This window comes from Anser anser, assembly GCF_964211835.1.
Source record: "Anser anser genome assembly, chromosome: 19".
NCBI classification, from domain to species: Eukaryota; Metazoa; Chordata; class Aves; order Anseriformes; family Anatidae; genus Anser; species Anser anser.
The window spans coordinates 4,696,619-4,720,877 of NC_139740.1; the positions used below are offsets into that span (position 1 = coordinate 4,696,619).

Genomic DNA, 24,259 nt, shown 5'->3' on the forward strand with positions numbered 1-24,259 from the left:
TGGACTTCAAACGCCCCCAGCGCAGTGCCCGTCAAATCAAGGCCCTAATAGCCGGTTGACAATTTTTCTCTTGTAAGTACAGAATGCCGTGCCTTCAGCCCGGCCTCTTCAGCCTCCTCTCATCCTCCCTGCAATGTTAGACATGTCTCTGGCTCACAGAGGCGGGAACAAAGGGACTTCTTGTGTGTCAGAAGCCCTCCAGAGGGTCTGCGTTTCAGTCCACCCTTCTCCAAAGCAGGGCAGTGTCTGGAGAGCTCTTTAGCAGTTTTCGTCTCATTAACATTTCCATGAGGGATCAAAGAATATATTAAAAATATCTAAGTACAATTCCTGCTATGGAACGGGAATATATATATAAAAAACCCAGCTCGGCTGCCTTTCCCTGATCCATTGCATTATTACTAGATAATTGTCTCTTCATGAGCCCAGCTTTTATTTCCACTGCACCGCCTTTCTGTAAATCCTGTGAAAGTCTCCACAAATACGTCCCACCAAAGCCCCGCTCCCCCAGCCTTTTTCCACCTTCGGGGCTGGGTTGCGATATGTTCCCTGCAAACAGAACCCGATTATTCCCTGGCAGTAAGTCACCGGGAGCAGGAATTGCTTTAATTTTGGCCCCTTTAGCAGCTGCTCGGGGTGGGCTGGGAGATGGCCGCGCTAACGAAGCTGGGATGAATACTAAAGAAGCACCGAGGCATCGCGGCCTGCGCGGGGGGTGCTGGGCAGCACTTTCTCCTTGCAAGAAGCAAACTGGGGAGCTTCATGTGTCAAAAAGGAGCTTTTTTCTCCCCGTGTATATATGCATTCCCAAACCCCGCCAGCACATGAATCGCCGTGCACCGGAGCAGCGTGTAAAGACTCCACCTTTCGGGGTGCAGGCGGTGAGGATGCCACCTCCCCGCCGCACCAGAGCCGCTGCGATTCCTTGCTGTCTCATTAGAAATGCCCAGCAACATCCAGCAGACAAAGCCACTGCAAACAAAGTGCATGGAGAAGGGGGAAGGGGAGAGAAGAGGATTTTTTTTTTTTTTTTAAAGAAAGGAGTGCAGAGGAATTCTTCATTCACTGATCTGCAGAATACATTAATATCCTGAACTGTTGGCACAGCCTCCCGTGCTCGGGGGACCAACAATGCGAGCAATGACTCCGAGTCTGGGATCTTCAAATAAACCACCCCTGCTGTCATGGCCACCGGGAAAGAGAATAACAGCGATATTAGCTGACCTTCATTTTGTTGTTTCTCCAGACCTGACTGCTAGACCTCTGTTTGCCTGTTACTAGGATTTCTTGGCTGAAAAATGTAAGCATTTCCTAGACGATACAAGAGGCAGTTTATTAGGTAAATAAACCAGGCCCTAAGCAGTCGCTTCTGCTTGATAATGAGGAGGGAAGGAAAGGAACAGACCTCCCTGCACCACCTAAAATAACCCCAATCAATGCTCTATAACTAACACCGCATGCGTATTTTTAAACAGACAGTTAATGAACAAGAGAAGGTCATTTTAGCCTAGCCAACTTGTGAGCAAAACCATTTGCTCGGAAAACTATAGGCCATAAAAATCACAGCAGGCACTGTCTGCATCATATAAAACTGTCCATCTATGGAAGCAGAAAGAAGTTTAAAATAAGCATATTCTTTCAGGCTCCTTACAAAAGAAAGCATCAAGGGGAAAATGTTTACAGAGCAGCCTTCCACGAAGGGCTGTGAAGAAGAACGCAAAGGGCGCTGATGTGGGACACCTCGCTCCGCTCCTTCCCTAGCTCATCTCCAGGGACCCGAGTGATAAATGCAGTTTAATTATTAGGCAGTTAATTGCCAGGGGATGACAAGTAAGGCCGTTTTACAAGCACGTCCTGCAAAAGGCTACTGCAGTAAATCGAAGGCCAGTTTTACATTTCCCAACACGTCTCGGAGATAAATGTAATAAGCAGGCACTTTCAGAAAGCATGGCTCGGAAAATGAAGTTTCCACTGAATCAGAGCTGGTGGCACCGTTTTCCTTGCCAAAAAGGCCATGATTTGGTACTTTTCTTTACATAGATAACTATAACACAGCAGCTACTGCGCGTTACGACCCAAGTGGGGATGCAGCGCAAGATGACCGTAATGCATTAAAATCCCACGAGGCGCACAGCCTCACACCTGCAACTGATCTGCAAGTCGCAGCACTCGCCGGGATTCCACAGCAAAGGCAAAGCACAGGCCAGCCATCCTGTGCCCCACAAATCCCTTCCCTCCTTCTGCCCCCAAAGCAAGAAGCTGCTCCGGGTGCAGCCGGGCTGGTGAGCAGCGCACTGAGTCCCGCCTGGCTAACTGCAGGTCTGTGCCCAGGGCGCTGCGCCTGCCGCCGATGTGCAGCTCTGCAGAGAAACGAGCTGTCTGTGCCCCGAGGAGCGACACCAAACCGGCCCCTGCACTGGTGTCACCGCGGAGGTTTGGGAACGGGTGAAAACCCTAGCTCCAGCACAGTTACAGCAGCATCAACGTGCTGCATCCAACGCTTCGTAACAGTTTAAGCAGCACGGTGCTCAGCTAAGGATGCAAAACCCACCTGAAGCCCAGGGCAAACAGACAGCTAGCCCACACTGGGCTCTGTGCACCCACACTGAAGCTGCCCTAAAGGCTACGTTCACTGGAGCTGCAACCTCACCTTCCAGCCTCGTCAGAGCGAGCTCAAGTCACGGTCTGCAATCTGCAAAAGCTACATTTGAGTGCGGTGTTAAACTGAGGCTAGTGTATTAAGCTCGTGCCTTAGAAGCATGCTTCATAGGCTTGTGAGTTTGGGGAAGCGAATTAGGCTGCGATTGCATGTCCCACTACAGGGAATGTGGCAAAGCGTCTCCCAGAGGCAGCACGCACCCCTAGAGCAGCTGGTGTCAGCAAGTCCAACCAGCTCACCCTTACCAGACGTGAAATCGCCTCTTTCTGCAGCTGCACAGTCGCCTGCCAGTTTGGATCAGTCAAACAGCTCCCCTTGAGCCCTAGCAGGAGCTCTGGCGTCCCTTCAGACTGCACCTAACCCCGCTGGGAGGCTGGTACCGAAGGGGACGGTCCCATGTAGCCCCCTGCTATACTGTGACATCACAGCTCCCGGAGCCCTGTCCCTGTCCCAGCCCTGTCCCAGCCCTGTCCCTATGATGCCAGCAGCAGCACCCCGTGCTGTGGCGGTGCCCATCCATAAAACCCCTTTGCTGAAGCCTGTCTCACGCTGATGCCACCGAAATCCTCGGTGGGGCTCTTGGCAGCCCTGTCCCGCAGTCCCAGCACCACAGAGCTCAGCTGCTCGCAGCGGCACCGAGCGCAGCGCTGGAGGAAACGCTCTCTCGTGACGACCGCTCTCGCAGATGCAGCTCGGCCACACAGCGGAACGCAAGGCCCCCCTGTGCCTTCCCAAGGTAAACCACCAGCCCCAGATGCACACCATGGTTTAATGAACACTATTGCTGGAAGCTTAACTTCTGCCATTTGAATGCTTCAAGATGAACACTGCATGAACGTATTTGGGTTTCACCTTAATACTACTTTTTTTTCTTTTACTACTTAATACTACTTTTTTTTTCTTTTCTTTAAAGTAACATCCCCACAAAGCGGACATCCCCACCGAGACGATCCCCCCTCTGAAGGGCTATTCCCATTTTCCCAAAGACAATTCTCCTCAAGCCGCCGTTAGCGAGGCTGCAGCAATTCTGCTGCCGCCCGTACTTTTGCAAAACAAAGATTTGAGATCACAGCCCCTGTTGATTTATATACCCAATTTCTGGTGGGATCAACATCCTCTATGCATCTCGGAAAGCCCTGAAGAGACACACAACCACTTGGTCCCTAGCAAACTCATTTCTCCATTGACCACATCCTCCGAGTATTGTTGTGTCCCACAATCCTGTCCCTCCAGTGCCCGGGGGCTGTAAAACCGGATTCCAGATGCTGGACCCTCTCCCTGCCCGGGCACTTCGTGTGCAGCCGCATTGTGCTCGGCCCGCTCGGGACAGCGTCCCCGGCTGGGGTGGGCTTACAGCAACCGGCAATAAAAAGGCCAAAGGAGGCGAGGGATGGCTCGCTCGACAAGAACACAGGGCGCTTCATGACTTTCCTGTCCGCTGGGTATTTCGGAGCCAAAGATTAAGGGAGAATTTCAAAGCTGGAAGAATTCATATGAACAGTTAACCCAGATATTTCCCCCCTGGTTCAGTTTAACGTGGCACGAAAACCCCAGGCCAGAACACGGTTATATTTCAACTCCAGATTGGGCAGAGCAATTATTTTGTCACTGAGCATGTTAGGAAAGAAAAGGCAGAAGGAGGTGAGTTTTAGCCTCTTTGGTAATGTACAAATTAACACATTTCAGCACCATTTTCAGAAATATAAATTTATGATTTAATTCTGCAACATGTATCCTTGGAAACCAAGCTGTAAGCAGTCACCCTTGGATATTTCACACAATTCCATTTTTTTTTTTCAATATTCAAATACAACTAATTGCTTGGCCTTTTGGAGTGATGGACAGCTTGGGCGAGCAGGCTGCCCAGGGGCTTATTTTACCACCAGCCTGGTACAATATTGCTACACGGGCTGACAGCAGCTGCTCTGATCTCCTGATAGGTATGAACGAGCATTGATGAAGTTCAGTCTGTTTGAACAGCTGCATATGCAAATGTAATTAAGAAAACGTCTACTGCCTTTTGCTGTCCTCCCCGTGCCCCCCTCCTCTCCCTCTCTGGCACATTAGGTGCTTCCTCTCGGCGAGGGGGGCATTCCAAGTGGTTGCCACTCCATAGCTTCAGCCTTGAACCTACGCCTGACTTAGGTATCGCGACCGAGTCCCAGAAATGCCACTCTCCAGCTCCCTCTACCATCATTTACGGTGTCTTTAAGTACGGGGCTCAGAAACAAAACCGCTGATTATTTTCAGCCTCATACGGGTCCGAGCATCAACACGACGCTGCCATACGAAGTGCAACCCCCTTTTCAGTATATCAAAGTAAAGTCATTTTCCTCTACCTCATCTCCCACTGACCAGTTTGTGATTGCCCCCATCCCTTACTTGCCCCGTACTTGCCGTGCAGCCTCAGGGGAGCATTTCTTGCGCTCTGTCTGCGGCCACTGCTCAGGAAGATGCTCTGGGAACCACCACGGCCAGAAACAGGCACGAGGGAGGAGACCACGGCTGTGCAGAGACCCAGGCACGCCTGGAGCAAGTGACTGCTGCTTGATTTGTGAATCCAGTGCGCGGTGGGAGGACAGAAAAGGCTGCGACAGTTCTACAGGGTCTCAGCATCACAGGGCAAACCGTCATTACACAAAACAAGCAGGCTGATGAAGCCAGGAGGACTGATGCCCACAGAGCTCTGGGTCGTTCCATTTAAACCCAGCATTTCAAAAACGTACCTGGGACACATATCCCAAAACTGGAGCAGCAGAGAAAGGTGCTGGTTCCTGCCGTGACATCGAACTGCGGCTGCCTGTCCAGCAGCAGAGCAGCATCTGCATTTGCGTACCACAGCAGGGAAAAAGTGGAGTGAGCAGCTACAAACCTTTCCCATTAACCTCAGCAGGATGAAGGCTCCAGAGCAAGCTGAAGAAAGACTAATTAGAGCAAGAAACTAAATGGTAAACAGGGCAGAAAACAATGGGAATTTTCTGAAGGGAAATCAGATCAAACAGAGCTAATCAGGTTAGCCCGGTAAGATAATGAATTTCCTAGACAAAGAAAGTGCGATAGATCCCATCCATGCAGACTTCAGCAAAGCATATAATGCAGTGCCATGTGGGAAATTATTAAATGAAAAAGATGGGGATTAGCAGAACTGTAAGGCCAGGAAACTGGTGAAAGGCGAAGCCGTGTTGAAAGAGTGATCAGAACGGATGGAGGTCAGCGGTGGAGCTCCTCAAGGAACGGTCAGGAGACTGATCTTATTAAATATTTTTTATTAATGACCTTGGCACAAAAAGTAAGTGTGCTAATGAAATCTGCTGATGACACAAAGTTGGAAAGTACCATCAGCACAGAGGCAAGCTGGGACAGCGTACAGAAAAAATAGGTAACTTTGAAGACTAATGGAGAAGGTTGAAATTAATAGGACAAAAAGGGAAGCCACAAACGTGGGACAAGCAATAGTTTTTGCTATGGGTTGGAAAGAAAATGAACTCAGGTAGAAAATTCCCAAGAATGAGAAAGGCCCAGGCAAACACCTTACAACAAACTGATCGGGGCACCAACGTGCTGCAGCTGCAAAATGCCTCCAGCAGCTGGGGAAGTACAAGTGCCGCAGGGCACGGCACCGTGAGAGCGCACCGAGACGACAGCAGCCAAGACTTTTGTAAAAAAAAGGAAACAAGAGTTTAAGTAGAAAGAAGTGCAAAAAAAAAAAAGGGGGCTTGTCAGATCAGAGGGATTATTTTAGTAGATTAAAATGTAACGATGCTTGTTCAGTGCCACAAAACAAAAGCTGGGAGGGAACAGTGATCTCCTAGACACACATTTGGGGGTGTAAAATAAAAAAGGGAAAGAACCATTCAGGACACCAGAACAAGGGTTGCACAAGGACAAAATGAAGTATCCTTGACAAGTTTAGGATGGAGATAAGTTTATGACCATTACAACCTTCCAATGGGAGTAATGGGGGGGAAACAACAAGCTTGTTCTCGGAAATTTATCTTGAAGCGATTCCCTGACCCAGAAGGCTCCTCCCGTCCTTTACTGCTCAATGAGCAGCGTTACACCACCAGCGATTGCTGGGCTCCTCACCTGGAAAGCAGCACGCAAAGCAGCTCCAAGGCACGTTTTTCTTTCTAAAGCTGTGTATGAATGATTAGGTCCAGCATCTTTGACTGCCTGAATCCACTGCAACATCTCAACATGAGCGATTTTAAGCCAAATGCTGAAGTTAATAACACAAAACATATGAGGAAATGGCACGGAGAGGCCAGGAAGAAGCCGGGGGGCAGAAGCAGCACCCAAGGGAGCGAGGCCAGGGTGCTGGGCACACTGCCACCAGCAAAGGCAGCGTCTCGGCACGACGACTGACCTTTTTTCCCAGCGTACTTCCTGAACCAGAAAGCCCCGTGCGATCTGCCGCGCTCACACCGCCAGTGTCACACGCGCTCCTCACCTGCTGCTCAGGGGCTCGGGGCTACCGAAGTGGGGAAAAGCGGTTAGTATTTTGGGAAAACAAGATGGTAAGATAACAAACAGAAGGCTTTGATTAGCAAAGTACTGAAACCGCTGGACCCGTTAAAAAGCTGCTCTATTAACATAATTAATGAGCCCCATTTCCTGCTATGTCCCCAAGCTAAGCTGCTTTGAGGTTTCCCTGGTGTCTAATGAGACTCGAGCTCACCCTGCGTTCTCCCCCTCAATGGGACCCTTAATTGGGTCTCTCCGCTAATGAGGATAGATGGCCAAGTGAACTTGTAGGAACTTCTTATCTTTGTGACCTCTCTCTCCTGCTAATTCCAGCCTCAATTAGCCGCCGGGTTCAGAAGTCAGTGGGGCAAGGCGAAGGGAAGAGCACGGCGGCACACGCACCACGCGGCTGCAAAGCCCCCGGCTCCTCCCGAGAGCGGGCTGCTCGCCCTTCCCCGGCTTTCTGCTGGGCTGCGTGCTCACGCCGAGCAAAATCGGGTGCGAGAGGGGAAGGAAACGGCTCAGGCACGCAGGCAGCAGCCCGGGAGGACGGGCACCCGGTGCGCTTGGGCACCGCGGCCAGAGCCCGGTCCAAGCAACAGCTTCTTTCTTCCGCAGCGCTTTCGCCTCCGTGTTTTCTCTCAGTGGTAACAGGACAAACTTTTCAACACACAATTGCTTAATATGGAAGAAACTGAAGAAGGAAGAAACTGAAGAAAGGGGGAAAAATAATAAACCAGGAAAAAAACCCAGCTTGCCAAGGCAAGAAGGCGTCCGGCGCAAGCCCGGGCAGGTGACTCAGAACCGGTGCAGCCGCCGGAGCAGCGCCGGGAGGAATATCGGCGTAACTGCTCCCAGAATCAGATTGCAGGAAAGGTTGATTTAATGTCACACTACACCGACTTCTCCACTCCACTAAGAAAAGAAAAAAAAAAAAGGATGGGGACTTGCTCATCTAAACACACAACGCACGTCAGAGGAACAAACGCGAGTAACTGCCATCCATAATTTATAAAGCAAATTAAGTCCATGGCACAAATAACTCTAACTTAGAACAGAGCGAACAGAATCTGGCAGGGAACGGCCCCAGCCTGCATGAATCATTATTTTTCTAGAGGAAATCTTGTATAATCCAAGCTACCCTGTTTTAAAACAAACGAGACCTTCTGAAAACTCCGACTCGTTTCACCCGGGTATTTTGGTGATTTGCCGAGATACAAACCGCCCCTACCTGCTGTGACTGCCCTCGCGGCCGTCTCAGTCCTGCTTTCAGCATCCTCAAGAGCCTGGGTCGGAAGGCGACGGGGAGGTCAGAGCACCTACCTGGGTCTGAGGAGGCGATTAGATTGCAATGCCATCTTGTGGAATAGGAGAAAACGAAAGACCGAAACCAACTGCTCAGCCGCCACTTCGCGACTGTGTATTATTTTGCAGGACAGGACGCTGGTGAGGGCCCAGCAGGACACCCTCAGTGGCTGCTTCTCATTTTCCCCATTTGTCTAAAACATTAAAGGGATACGCAGCAGCAGCTGCAAAGGCGTGCTCTGCTCCCCTCACGCTGCCAGAAACAAGAGTTCTCGCTTCTTTTTGCTTGTTTCCAGCCTTCCCCACGACAAAGCCCCAGTGCCCCGCGCCGCCTGCCCAGGGGAGCAGCCCTGCCCCAGGCTGCGGCCGGCCGCCAGCAGCCCGCGGCCAAGGGTAGGGCCTGGAGCCGGAGCACACCGGGCCCCCGCCCCGACGCCTGGCGCGGGCTGGCAGCACCCGAGGGACGTTTCTGGGCCCTCGGCACATACTCGAGTGACACCGTCCCACCTAACGGAACAAGTCCGAGCCACATCCAAAGGCGGCGATGGCTCCACGCACAGGAGTTCGGCTGCGCCAGGCTCCGCGTGCTGCTTCTGCTGCTCGCGCTCCCAGCTGCGTCCCCTGCTACCGACATCTCCCTGCCTCGTTCAGAGGCAAACGCTCAGGGCACAGGGTGCTGTAATCACAAGCAGAGCCTCTTCCAGCCATCCTCTCCGCAGGGAGCTGCCTACCTGCAAGTCTTGAAGTACCAAAAATAGCCCAGATCGACGGGATGGGGGAAAGCTACCCCAAAGCACCAGCCAGGTAAGCCGAGGCGCAGCTCTAGACAAATACAGACCTTCATCAAATCAGAGGGTGCTTTGGGTTGGAAGGGACCTTAAAGCCCATGGGCAGGGCCCCCTGCCCCCAGCCCCGGCTGCCCCCAGCCCCATCCAGCCTGGCCTTGGGCACTGCCAGGGACGGGGCACCCACAGCTCCTGAGGCAGCCTGTTCAGTGCCTCACCGCCCTCACAGTAAAGAATTTCTTCCTAGTATCTAATTTAATCTCTCCTTTTTTAGCTTAAAACCTTTTGGTTTAAGCCTTCTTCTCTCTCCCTGATTAGGCCCCCTGCAGCCCACCGGCAGGGAGGAAGACTGGCAGAGTGGTGCAGACCCCGCAAGCACTACCAATGCTTGCGTCGTGCTTAACCGCTGGAGTCTGAGGACCATGAGCAAAGGGGAAAGGCTGGAGCCGGCCGGCTCTGAGCCCCACGTCCACCTGGGCACCAAACCTGCAGCACCCGTGCCAAGGATGCCAGCGTAGGAGCCACCCAGGCCAGGGAGGCTCAAAAACCAGACGGGATCCGTGCTGTGCAACCCAAGCCACGGGCTGCAGGAAGCAGACGACAGCACGCTTTAGGGCAGTCATTTTCCTCCAGACATTTTTTTTTTCATCCTAGGAAGTAGAACGGGTGAGATCACAGTGAGGCTATCTCTACCCAGGAAAAACAAATTACTGAAGCATTCAGGAGTGTTGCATCATTAAGGCAAGGTGGCAACTGCCATATAATCAGGTTGTTTCGGATCAAGGGCTTGTTTGAGGCAAATTTGTTTTTCCGCCAGCATCTTAACTTTAATTACACTTTCATTTGTTTGTTATTATACTTGTATTTGTTTATTTTTAAATTCGGTTCTGAAGAGTACATTCTGAGAGTTAGTTTCTAATAAAAATGTTGGTGAGAAATGATTAACGAGCACTGTTCTGCACAAAAAAACCCTAAAGGTATGCAAACTGGGAGAGTGCGGGGACAGTCAGACACAAACCCAAGGGCCCGTGGTGAAACTGCAACGGCTGGGTTGCACACACAGGCATTCCTGTAGCAAATTTGTTAAAGGCAGCCTAACGTTTGATTAATGGTTTGTGCGCACATTCTGGTGAAAGCTAAATGCGAGTTTCTGAGATCGAATAAACATATATGTCCTAACAACGCTCCGCGGTGCCCAGCAGACGCTGAGAAGAAACCAAAGAATGCCAGGCAGCGTGCAAGCGTTTGCTCGCAGATGGCTGATGATTTTCAGCAATAATTTCATAAATGCAGCCGGCTGAATCCATGCCCTGACCATTCTTCCGCTGCAATCCATGGGAGCTCGCACTGCCATCAGCGCGGGGCTGCCGGGGCCACCAAGGGAGATGTGCTCCAACTGGCGGATTCGGGGGGGGGGGATTGTCAACAGCTCAGAGGCAGCAAGAGAAATGTCGCCGAAAATAAGCTGCGAATGCAAGAACACACCCGAAACAACCTGAAAACTTCCACCAGAAGTGCATAGGGCCCGGGGCAGCACCAGGTTGTTCCCGGGTCTCCTCCCCGCGCCGGGCAGAGGCAGCCAGGGCCCGCTGGAAGTCACGCCGTCACTGCAAAGGGCCCCCAGAGCCTGACACGCTGTTTGCATGAGAGCAAGACGTTGAAACATTGATTAAAGTTGGATTTCATCAGCAATACTTTGATTTTGTTATTATACTGGCTGCTAACAAAGACCCACCCATTAATGTGTTACATTCTTGCTCGTAAAAGGGTGATTATTCCACTATTCGTGCCAGAGGGCTCTGCTGGTACCCGCGTCCAGATGCTGCAGCACATCCACCGTCAGGCGAGCACCGAGGCGTTCGTCGGGGCTTCAGCTCGGGCAGCGGCGCAGGCACCGCGTCCAGGTGGGCACCGCCACGACCGCGAGGGACGGGGACAGGAGGGGGACACGGGGGGACACGGAGCACCCTACGCTGCTTCACACCCCCAGTTATCGAAGGTGTGATCAATTTAAACGAAATGTTAGAGCGGGGGAAAAAAGCCCTTGGAGAAGTCACCTAGCAGGTGCCAGTTTTCCTGCTGCTTGGCTTTGTTCAGGGAATAACCGTACATACAGGAGGGTTTTCTGGTCTTCATATACCAGCGATTTTCAGTGCCAGGAGTAAGGGTGGAAAAGGGATGGGAAGAATGCCATTAAAGCCTGTCTCTTCCAGCATTATTGTTCTAAAACTCATGATTAGGCAGAGTAAAATAGCTATCTGAGGCAATACAGTGTTTACATATACCCAAATTGTTATGCAAACACAGGAAGACCTATTGGAGCAGACGGAATAAGGCACGAAGAGGCAGCGCTTCTCACCACCCCTTAAAGAAAAATGTTTTTCAATGTGGAAAGGGTGAGAGAGGTCATCCCCAAGGCATCCAGCCTGGGATCCTCCCAGCCTTCGCCTCTCCCATCCTCCTCCTCCTCTCAAATTCCCCAGCACTGCCAGCTCGGCTTTAGAGTTAAAGAGACAGGCTCATTATCTAGCAGCATTGTCTGGGTTCTGCATTTGCATTAAGAAGCTAGAAAGGGGAAGAAATACCTAACAGGCGAGAAGCTGTTCCCCGCAGACAACCTCTTGTCCGCCATCGGTTTCAGTGCCGGCCCCGCACGGGCATTTCGCTTCTCGCACCCGGTGCTTGTGTGGAAAGCAAAGCCACAGAATTTGAGGGGCTGCACAGGGGTACTCGACACAATTCGAGTGCGATTATTTGTAAATTAAATCGAGCTTGTGTCAGCGTTAAAGACCTAAAATCATCAGTCACGAACGCTGCAGCCACATCGTTAATTCTGCCTGTAGTTGGTGTATGAGAAATCAGAGACAAATGCCTCTGACAAGTCCGCTATAAGAAAAGGCCACAGATTTTCATCAATTTGCATCAGACTTTCAAAAAATTACCACTTATGAGGAACCAAATTAATCCCTCAAATATCTCCCAGTGCTTGACAAACAGCCCACTGCTGGGGGCTTTCGCTGCCAGCCCCGAGATCGCCCTGCCAGGGACTACAAGCTCCCACCAGCCCGCTTTGCTTCACCCAGAATCGGGAAGCTCTCGTCCTCCTCTTTACTGCACTGCGTAAGCCAAAATTCTCTCACTTCTGACTACGAGTCAAACTTCTACAGAGCATAAATTACTCTAGTAATGAGCCCTCTTGTTTGCCAGAAACGAACCACGGACACCGGAGGGGGACGTGGTATTTCCAGAACTGTCTCACTAACACCATCTCGCACTGACATCCTCCCACGGCCACTCCTCAGCACCACTCATCCCCCCGAGACAAACATAAATCTCCTGCCACCGCCCGCAGCATCCTCCCCGCACCAAACCCCCAGCTCCGCATCCCCTACACAAAACCTGGCGCGAGAGGTACAGCCTTGCCTTGGCTAAAGGAAAAGCAGCCTAGCGCAGCTTCGCTAGCTCAGCGTCACCAGCGAGGATTTCATGTCTGGCAGGCTCTGAAAACCACTCGGTCGGGAACGCATTCCTGCAGGACACCGCCAGAAATGCCCCTGCGGCACCACTCCCCATTGTGACCGTTTCTTGAGAGCTGGTAGCTAGCAAGTTTTTTAAACCTAATTAACATGTACCACATTAATTTCATACAGCTCTGCAATTTCCAATCAGGGTATTGTGCAATACTGGAGTCAAATGGCTTAAGGACATTCATTGGCTTAAGGAGGTTAACACGGCAAGCGCAGGAAGTTAAGCCTGCAACATCGCTGAAGTACATTTGGGGTCGGAGAGGTGGGTTTTGCCTCTTTAGCAGCAATCTTTGCTGGGGGGAGGCACAGTGCACACAGCCTCGGAGCACTCAGCGAGTTTCTAGGCATTTAATAACAGCGCAGGATTTGGACTCATTTCCTACCACAGGAAGTTGACTTTTTGTCCACCATCTTCACGTGCCGCGTTTGATTGCGAAGCTTGTCGTCTGTGTTTTCCACCAGGTTAGTGAGGTCGTCGATGATCTCTGGGGAAAGAGAAACACGGCATTAATCTCCGAGCCCTCAGCATCGCTGCTCAGCAAGCACGCTGCTGCTGGAGGCTCCAAAATGGAAACCAGCTGCACCCCGCTGTCTTCCAGCGAGACACACCAGTGCTCCACAGCGCTGAGGAAAGCGCTGTAAGGTCCAAGAGACTCTGACTTGGGATTCAGTGCACTGCTCTGCTCTAAGGAGAAAAGGAACAGCCCCAGACTGCAGCATCAGCCCAGGGAGCCACCGAGCGTAGTGCGACGGAAGCCGCAAAACAATAGCCCAAGTAAGAATTAATGCACATACTATAGGAAATGCGAAATTTCAGTCCCTGGAAGAGAGCATCTCAACACTCAGAGTTCACTTGGCTGTTATGCAGTCATTAAAACAAATTCAGAATCACTATCTTCGTAAATGCTTTTGAGAGTACTCGGTACGGACCCGATCGAGTGATATGGGAGGATACGGTGAAAGCCTCACATTGTTTCAATTACTGTGATGTACAAATGGCAGCTCTGCTTGCAGCCCAGATGATCCTTAGGGAAAAGGAAAGTGAGCAAAATTTCCCCTACATCCATTTTTAATAGAGGAGAAAAGGAAACTTCAAGCCAACCCACCCTCAGCCTCATGCAACTAGCAATTTTTGTCACGGAAATCAGACCAGGTAAAAGGCTTAAACCAAGACTGGTCGTTGGGTTGGGGTTTTGTAACACTTAACATTGAAAGCCACATTTGGGCACCAAATTTCCTTCTTGCCGACTGTTACGCTTAAATTTTGTTGAAATATGCAGATGGTGCAGGAATACGCTACGTTTGAGTTGCTTTCTACTCTGCAGGTAGGAATGATTTTTCTGTGCATGATAAATCAGGAGGAGGACAGCAGCCAAAAACCGAATGCTATTGCAAAATGTCTTCCTCTGGTTACACTCCTAGCACTTTCCCCGCTATTGATCACTGTCTTAATAAATCTCGTCTGTCTTTTCAGATCAGGCCTGGGACAAGAGCCCTGCCAGCTGGCGGGTGCCGAGCTCTCAGCTCGGTTGTACACAAGCAGCCCCCAGCACTGCATCACTGCTGCAGCACTGCTGAAACCTCCACGTTTAACTGACTGTAAGCAAAAGAAAACGTTAGTGTGCCTAACATTCAAATAGCAAGGTATACTAATTTTCTGATCATTTTCAAGCATCATAACCCTGTATACAGGCTGGCCGAGAGGTAAAGACAACAAGTCCCAGCAGCAGGACAGGGTGTTTATTGATAGCCTTTATTGTTTCGATTGTATTCCTTCAAACCAGATTTTCCAAGTCTCTCTGCTAGGAGCAAGGCAATGGCACTAACGGGGACATCCTTTGCACTTCCAAAACTGCCAGCAACACTCAGAGCAGACCTTGTGTCTGCAAGGGAGGCAAATACAACGTAGTGCTGATGTTGGGCATTAGCTCTGGCAGCTCCTCGAGGTGTGCTCGCAGCTGCACACCTGTGCCCGCCATCAGTTTTACACCAGTGCTTGAAAGGGAGCCGCTTCCTCTGCGATTCATCTTCATGCAGCAAATGGTTTTAGTTATGCATGGTGCACCCTCCAGTCTTACCAAGTAACAAGTATTGCTCAAGATACAGAGAAAAGACACGGAGATTTGATCGTACAAGGGGTAACAAAACAAAAAAATCAAAGTTCTGAAGGCAGAGGCAAGTTTCACAGGCACACGCAGCAAGGAGGTTTTACCCTCGTGGAGAGTTAAGAGCATCATCCTTCTAGCGCACGTTTTTCCAGTCTGCTGCACAAGCACTGCACCATCTCCAGTGAGTCGCTGCAGAAAATGATAGCACCATCTAAGACTTTGAAAATACACATCGTTCCCAAATATGAGCTACTGATTCATGCCCCTCAGCCTAAGCTAGCATTCGAAGTATTCACACGAAGGAGGCCAGAGGGCAAACATCAACCACTGCTGCGTGCAGCCTCAGCTTTATCCTACAGATCTAAGCCACCGCTGTGATGAAGCAACCTCACCACACCAGCACTGCTCTGTTCCAGATGCAAACTCTCCAGATTTGCGAAGCTGTTCTTACCAGTCGAGATTTCGTTGTTCACCCTGCACAAAAACGCGTTTCCCCGTGACTGGAGGTATTTTATTTGAAGCGCGAGACTCATTCAGTTCATAGCTCAGATATTAATTCTCCTCCACCTCCCACCCAACCTTCCCAAGTCCGACATCTGCAAGGACAACAACACTTTGGGGAAACTTTATCTGTCCTGTGTGATTCAGCACGCAGGAAAACCAGCACAGTGCCGCCTGCAAAGGCAGGATCTCTCCTGTTTGCCTCTAAATGAAAAAAAAAAGTGCCGAAAGTTCCCATCGTTGTCAAGGACAAAGCGATAAGCACGCTTGGGAAATAAGAGACTTTCCTTTGCCAACACTGACCAGACCCTCCTTGAAAAACATCCTGGTGAACAAGCTGTAGCTAAATGAGAACAAATGTAGGCAGGAATATTTTCTGCCATCATTCCAGCGCCCGAGGCACTACAACGGGGACCGTGCCCGGAGCCTCTCCCTCCAGCCCCCTGCCCAAGCCGTGCCCCATCCAGCACGACACGTTTCTGATGCAGGGGGCAGCCGGTGGGGGCACTCCTCGGTACCCACACCCTCCCCAGCAGCAGGGGCTGTCTGCAGCCACCACGTGAATTAAAGAATTTCTCCCCGCCATAAAGCGGAGGAAAAAGCACACTGCCTAAGGCAGGAGTTGAAAGGTGGTAACGAATTTCTCAGGCAGGCAGAGCTGCTGCCGGAGAAAGCTCTGCAGCCGGCAGTGTCGGACAGGTGCTGAAAAGCCTGCGCAGCTACCAGCAGGCTCCTGAGCATCGCCTCCTCTGGCACGACCCCCCTACAGCCCCCTGTGCAGTTCAAGCTTGCAATTACCTTTGGGATGAAAATTCTTCTATTGCCTCCCACCTACCTGGTTGCTAAAGAACTTTAAAAAATGGACAGAAAAGCAAAAAAGGCAGAGAGGGGGCTTGCCTTTGCGAGGGCACAGGAAAGCAGGCTGAATGCCCAAACGACCTTACAAAGGACGGTTCTGCAGCACTGCCCTCCCAACCACACGTAAACCATTCGCACGAACGGAGTCCAGGTCCTCCTTCAGCAGCACAGGACCCCAAAGACAAAGACAAACCCCATGGCACAGCACCAAGTGAAGCCACGCACGGCAAGAAAACTGCCAGGAAAGCAGCTGATAAAAAAACAACAAACAAACAAACAAAAACAGAGTAGGTCGCATGCTGTAATTTTGGCCTTTTTCGGCTAAAAAGCCACGACAGAGGGTTTTGATTGTAGGCGACGCATGCTTTGTAGCAAGGCAGGGCAGCCAGGCTGGAACATGGACCCAGGCTGGGCGAGGTGGGGGAAATGGGGACCAGCAGCCCTGCTCCAGTGCTGCTGGACAAAGTGTGAGCAAAGGTAGGAGAAGTTTATTCTACTAACAATTAAAAAAAAAAAAAAAAAAAAGCCAAAGATTTTTTTTTAATATTTTGCATTAAACTTGAAATATAGCTTTGCCCATAAAAACAAATACAAAAGTCACGTAATTGGATCTGAATTGTCACCGCATCACAGCCACAAATGAAGATGCAGATGAATTTATTTCTTTGCCATCTGCTCACTGCATTGCTTCTCTGGTCACAGCAAGTTCAAGCACCATTAAAGCCGAAAGTCAAGTTCTAAAGGATCGAGAAACCCCTGATTGATCCAAATCAACACAAGACTATTCCGAGAGGCAGGCACATGTGTTTTGAATCTTTCTTTTCAAAGTTTTATTGAAATGGAAAACGAAGTGAAGCAACTGGTCTGAATGCTGATCTGAAGCACTTTCCACTTTGTTTTATCATGCTCAGCTTTGCAATTAGAAGTGACAAATTAAAGGTAGAGAAAGCTGATCTCTGTAATCTCCTGAATGCAATGCCTGCATTACAACTCACACTAGCACCACATTTTGCTGCTACTGGTTTCTGGGGTCCAGCTATGTGCACATCTGTGATAAAAGAGACTGCCGTAGTGGAAAAACCTTCCATGGAATGAAAGGGTACCTTTAGATACACCTTTAAAATCCCATCTGCCAATAGCTAGGAAAACACAGATTTACGCAAAGGACACCTACAGAATACAGATGACAAAGTGAGCAGAAGAAACTACACGCAATCCTAGATATTTCTAGAAAAAAAAGCTCCTTTATCTCTTTTTCTTCGAAGCGTTTGCTGCTGCAATGAGAATCAGAAGCGTATTTTAATTCTTAAAAAATTGATGCTGTCTCTGAAAAGCTGGTTCTGCTTCCCTCCAGCCAGGGCATGGATAATTTCAGAGCCTCCCGTGAGATGGGAATCCCACACGTTACAGCCATAAGTCATCTCGGAGGGAAATGGATATACATCACGCTACATCTGCTCTCTTGCGCTGCGGGCTCGCACAGGATGCGAGAGCAAACGCTGGGCTGAACCCACGCCAGGTGCCGGAGCAGTCTGCTGTGTCCAACAGGATCCGCGTGCTTTTCTCCTCTTCTCCTCCTCAGAAAGGCCGCGAGCTCTAGGCCCGGGACCTGCCTGCCCTCCTGTCAGGCAGCGTAGCCCGACAGCAGGCCCTCCGCCACGACCGCCATCTGCCTTTCCCATAGCCCGGCCTCTCTGCTGACATTTAGCAAGCCTTCCGAGGGGGCTGAAACCTGACTTCTCTGGCAGCCCCGTCTTCTGTGTCAGCTCAGCCATCAAGTCTTTCTACAGCTGGTCAGAAACGTCCCACGGAACAGCTTCAGCTGGAGCACGGCAGGACAGACAACAAAAACAGGGCACTGCGGGGCGCCCCGCGTGCGTGGGCCCTCAGGGCGGCCGCCTGCTTTACGGCGCTTTCTGTGCCACAGCACTGTGTTCGGATCGGCTTTTACTACAGAAACAGCTTTCATCTCGCAAATGAAATGTGTGGTTTTTGCAACAAAACGAGGAGACCAAGCGTTTCCAGAGGGCGAAAGCCCCACTTCCAGCCTGCCCCGCTGCTAGGCCACACAAAAGACAAAATTCATTTTGGGCCTTCTTCCACAGGGAGTGAGCGGCAGCGAGCGATGCTGGCGTTACGGCACACTCATGAACGCTGCGTGCTCACGAGACGGCGTAACTCTCAAGATCCCAGCCTCGAGGTGACACAGGGTGACACCATGGGTGCCCCCCTGCTCCTCCTCCGCCCAGGAGCAGGATAAGGATGTGGCATCGCGCCCATCTCCCTGTCACTGCCCATGCCCCGCGCCCTCTTTCTGAAGCACAGGATTTTTTTCCATCATCCTTACCCGCACAAGGAGTCCCTAGGAAGGAAAAACATCTCCTGCTCCAAGGAGAAGCAGGCTCTTTTGCAGCCAGAGCTCTGCCTTCATACATGACTTTACACTAACTGATTTTATTTATAACATGTAAAAAGTCTCACTTGGTTTAGGCACCTCCATCTTCAAGTCACGCTCGCTGTTTGTGGAGTACAAAACCCAGAAGCCAAGTGACAAAGGCCATAAGAAACAGCACAGGCAGAGGGAAACGGAGTTTTGGTCTCAGCTTTGCAGAACAGCATGGCTGACCAAACGTTGCCTTCCAAAAGCTTTTATTTTTGGTGGATTTCAATGCACAGATCACTCGATAGTATTTATCGATGAGTAATGCATCTCCACGGCATATCCCACTGTGAGTCATGGAAGACTGCAGTCAGCCTTAAGAAAAACATATAGAGAACCAAGAGCCATAACATTTTATGCTACGCAAAGAAAAAAAAAATACAATAAGGCTGGAATTCAGTGGAGAAGCCAAGCAGGCTTTCCCTCCCTCCTTCAGGTCTCTGGTGCCTCAGGAGAAGAGCTAGATACCAAAGAAATGAATCATAGATCAAATGCCAACCTTTATATGTCCAAACCCCATAATTACATGTTAGTAAGAAAGCGCTCTTCAAAATGCCAGTGGTATGAAGTGAAGATTGCAACTAATGTAAGTACATCAGAAACCTAAACACCTTCACACGATGTGCCAGCTCTAACAGCAAGGCAGAGCAAAAAAAGAAAAACACACTGAAAAACACAGAGCCAAGTGAAAAGATAAAAACAGAGAAAAACACAGAGCCAAGAATCTTAATTTCTCTCCATCTCTGCGAACCGTGCCTGCTCTTTGCAGTCTCTGATGTGTGCAGCCCTGCACGGTCACGGGCTGCTTTTCTGCTCAGCTCCAAGGTGACACCCAAAATGCCAGCAGTGCTCGTGCCGGTCCAAGCTCCGTGCTGCTCTGTACACCAGGACACCGATGCTTCATACCACAACGAGGTCTGCATTCCAAGCAAAGACCGAGATGCCTTCCTCCACCTTCCCAAATTTAATTGAGGACACTGACTCTGCTTTGGCAGGACTTCATACAAGCATTAAACCCCAAAATACTAACTTCTCCCGGGGGGGGGCAAACCAACTTGTTCCTCTTCATATTTCAGTTCTCTTTGGCTCTGCTAATTCGCAGGGCTTTGATGGTGCTTGGGGCCAGCCAGGCCAGGAGAACCCTGCTGGCCTCCCATGCGGGACGTGCCGTACGACGAACCGCGTGTCCCTTCCTGCCTCGCCCCACAGGGAGGCAGGAGGGGAGGCTGCCTCCCGCTGCTTCCCCTGCCGCGGGCCAGCGACGGCTCTGCCGGCCAAGGGCAGCCGGGGGCTGTGGGACTGCTCTCCGCCCTGGCACAGCCAGCAGCAGCCCCCCCTGCTCCCCCAAAGCAGGCCAGTGCTCCGGCCTCCAGCGGAGGACGTGTCTGGGACCACCGCTTCCAGCAGACACCGCCCTGCAGGCAGCACGGGACGGCACTGCCGAGCACTCGCTCGTCCAACCCCGAGTGTGTAAGGACGTATCTGCGTCCAACTTCGATACCCCCATGCGAAACGCAGCGCTTCGTCCTCTTGAAAGCAGGTGGTGATTTGAAAATACATCTTAGCGACCAGGAACGGTCCCAGGCCATCGGCTGCAGAAGCACTCCCTGGATTTTTCGCAAAGAGCAGCGCTGAGAAAACAAACAGCAGTATTGATTCCAGCAAACACGGTTATTAGTTAGAGCTGTTATTCTAAAAGCACACACTGAGAAGTTTTCCCTTTTCCAGCTGCTTATTTTGCTTTATTCGAACAAAACCCATGGACATTAATTTTAGTTGTACTTAATTGAATAATTTCTCTAGGGAATAGTTCGGGGAGAGTTTTAGAGCAGCCTGTTTCCAAGAGCCATTACTAATTGGCATATACCACAGCGTCAGTGTGCCAACCAAAATAGTACGCTTTAATGTTACTGGAACTACTCTCAGTCCAGATGTGTTGAGAACTCGGAGTGATATAAGGCAGGCAATAACCATATATATATGATATAGTATTTTGAGTATCCTTTTCCAGTTATCTGGAAGGAGATAAGTCTCCTTCACTAGAAGTATTTGAACGTAAAGCCAGGTTATTCGTTCCTCCTCTCCGCTCCCAGCAAGTTACCTCTGGTTTTGTTTTCCGTGTTTAAAGCAGACCAGCACAGTTACTAGTTATCAAATGGACATTAATATCAAAACCCCCTCTTGTAGGGGTTATAACAGGCTGACTCCAGCGTGCAGCATTCGCTGAGGTAGATGCTGCCATACACCCATGGCACTCTGTTGGGTACGGTGGCAGACCGAGCCCACAGCGTACACTGGCTCATTTTTTTTGTAATCATCTTTTATTTTTATTCAAATCTGAAGTCTGAGTACTCCAGCTTCAAGGTGAAGATTTGCAGGCCATACTATCAAAACTTCCAGCAGGATCTTCAAGTTATAGGTTACAGGAACAATGTCATTAAACTATTTTTCTACAGGCTTAACTTTGAGGAGGAAGAAAGACTGCTAACAGATAAAACAACAGGCATAAATTCTACAGCTCTAGGAAGGCCCGAAGCAGAAAAACATCGGAAGCCGGCTTATATTCACATAACAAAAGGCTGCCAGTCAAAACACTTCCTATTGTGACAGGTTTGTTTTCTGTAAACTTGCAGCAGAAAATGAAAGGACAGAAGCTAATTCAGACTCCGTGTTTGTTTGTTTTCCCTGTAACCAACATCTGATTTTTAAAGCACTGCATTCAGCCATTCTTCATAATAGCCACCTCTGCTTGCTTTAGGTAACTCCGCTATTTTTCCAAGTCCATATACTATCGCAACACTTTTCCACAGATATCAACAGCTTTAATTACCAACACACCTCGGTTTCTGTATGGGCAGTACGGCAGGAGGTGTAGCAATTCCCTGTCCCACCCAACACCGCCACCTTAGGTTTCCAGTCCATTTCACACATCTCACAGAAAAAGAATTACTGAAGTTATACTCTACGCAGCTGTTGTCACATTAAGCTTCACTCGACAATTATTATTTCTATGCTCCCCTCGAACCACTGACCCGTCACAATAAGGAAGGAATAACAGAAAACCCACACAGGGCCGCTATAAAACCACAACCCTTGCATGTACCAACAAGCCAGGCCTTGGTCCCACTGAAAAAAAATGAAAATAAAATGGTGAGACAAAGTATTTCATCCACGTGGATCGTGGCCATCCAGGCCTTGGTCCCACTGAAAAAAAATGAAAATAAAATGGTGAGACAAAGTATTTCATCCACGTGGATCGTGGCCATCCTAACACACCTTTCTTCCCTGAGATAAAGCCCCACGTAATGCACTTCCCCGGCCTCGGGGGAGAGGCAAGTGGCCGGGGCTACGTCCCAGGGAGGGGCGCTGCCCACCAGGCCGTCACTCACACGAGGCGCTCCCCATAAATCCCCCCCCGGCTTGCATGCCAGCCGTCAGCCGAACAATACATCACGACTGAACGACCCCTCGGCTGGCCAGCGAGACGTGGCTGGGAACGTCTCTTTGATGAAGTCGAGCTGTGAATGATGCTCCAGCACGCTGATGGATAACCCTGGGGCCGGCTCCTGCCTCGCGGACAAAGGCCTCGCCACTTGGGAGTCCCCGCACAAGTTTCCCAAGCACCTTCGAAAGAAACTCATTTCTCAAAACCTGCCTACGAGACAGCCCCAGCTCCAACGCGATTTAAAGCAACGATTATAAATGGCTCATGTCATTTTGTCCCTGGAGGGGGAGAAAAATCACGAAATTGTTCGGCGTCGCTGCGAGCGGGGCCGAGCAGCATCACCCTGCTCCGAAGCCAGCGCGCCCCGACCAACACCGGGCTCTCGGCGCGCTTCAGCGGCGTCACCTCAGGTGCGAGCAGGCCCCCATTCGGGTTCCGGCCCTCCCGACACATCAAGCAGACTGTGCAGGATGCAGAAAATTGTTCCTGCTCGAATTAAAGAAAGCTCCGTCCAAAAAGCAGGAGTGAGCCATCCCTGAAGCACAGCGCAATTTCCAACCCACTAGAATGTCCCACATTTTTCACATTAAAAAGCTTAAAAGTTAGTGAAACACTTCATGGCTGCCACAGTCCCCAAAATTGAGAATTCTTTAACAAGTGGTCATGAAGTGCTCTCAGTTTTGAAGCAGATTAAGGAAGACTGGAAAAAATGACCAGCGGTCTTCTACAAAGCCAGAGACCAAAAATAGATTACAGGAACTGCAATTTGAGGAGCAGAAAGGGAATATAGCTCAACGTGCTGATGTGATGCTGACTTTGGTGATTCAGGCTTAAGCAGAGCGTTCCTTTCCTTCCTTCCACTTCCATTCAATTTATGAACACAGCCCAGCACCCTGTCACACTCAGGGAATTCCTTAACGTGAGGGGCACGGTCACACCACAGCTCGCGGCCGGCCATACACCCTCACCCGACAAAGGAAGACTGCTTTGGTGTTTGCTTCAAGAAGGCTCAATCGCAGCTCCTCGTCAGCAACCTCTCTCTGCACAGCCCCAGGGCCATGCAGCAGCAGACACAAAATTTAGTTTTAAAAAAATCCACTGGTCAGGTCCCGGCCTCGGCTCCTGGGAAGGCTTCCATCAGCCTCAGACGGGGATAGGATTTCACACCATCTTTCAAGTGATCTTCATGTACAGCCCTGAGGAAGATGCCCTTCAGCACGCCAATACCCAAGCGATGAAGGAGATCAAATAGTGACAGCTTGCTGGGAAAACACCAGGAAAGGCCAAGAAAGTGGGTGGAAAGGTTTTCTTCACCAGTCTGTCCCTTATGCACCTTGGGCAGACAAGAACTCCAGGAAACGTCCCCAAAACCACACCCAAAACAACACATAACCCTGCTAACTGCTACAGGTCAGCAGTTAAACCTCATCTAAAATAACTCCATCTCACCTCAGCATTAAGAAACTTGTTCAATTCCGCTCAAGATATTCAAAGAAGATACAGAACTGTGGATTAGCGAGATGTCAAGCCTGCAAAACACAACTGCCATTTTAATAGACGTTCAGGTTGGTAACAAGCCAACAGAGCATCACACTATTCACCACAAGAGCATCATGCTGCGGACAGCTGCATGGCATTATCCTCTTGGATCACAAACAAGGAGGAAAGACACTTTAGAATTGGTCTATCAATCATGGGAGGAACCAGAAAACTTGCAAGTGCTTCATGGTCACAGTATTGAAAGCAGCTGATAAAGCTAAGGTCAACCCAGACACCTGGGACTAATCTCCAGCTGACATACTTCATCAAGCTCTACTGGAATCAATGGTGAATTGACTAAATTAGCAAGAGGAATACATCATCTAACAACACGTTCAGTGCTGAGCAAGTACCAGGCTCGGATGAGCTGCAGTGAAGGCAGTCCTCTGCTGCTGCTGCGCTATTCGCATCCTACCTCCTCAGTCCCCTGCCCCACAGCCTGGAACAGACCAAAAGCAAGGAAAAACGTTTCTCGAATTGATGGCTCAAAAAAACTCTATCCCGAGTCTGCAGTCATGGAAAAAGCTCAGATTACTCAGAGAAGTGGTTAAAACAACAAGAAGGGTGGAAGAAGAACTTCCACAGATAAGACGACCTCAAGTCTCTGAATCCTGGTTAGCCTTAGCTA

At 50.2% G+C, this 24,259-nt stretch overlaps 1 protein-coding gene across 6 annotated transcripts in view; it reads right to left on the reverse strand.

Moving 5' to 3' along the window:
* The window catches only part of STX8 (syntaxin 8), a 98,841-nt gene that overhangs the window by 24,165 nt on the left and 50,417 nt on the right, over positions 1-24,259 (reverse strand). For all 6 annotated transcript variants that reach the window (XR_014573907.1, XR_014573908.1, XR_014573909.1 and 3 more), the window contains one exon: positions 13,124-13,225. Coding sequence is in view for 3 of the 6 variants with exons in the window: in XM_083804893.1 (XP_083661019.1) it covers positions 13,124-13,225 (102 nt within the window). In the remaining 3 variants the exon portion in view is untranslated. The remainder of the gene's footprint in view (positions 1-13,123; positions 13,226-24,259) is intronic.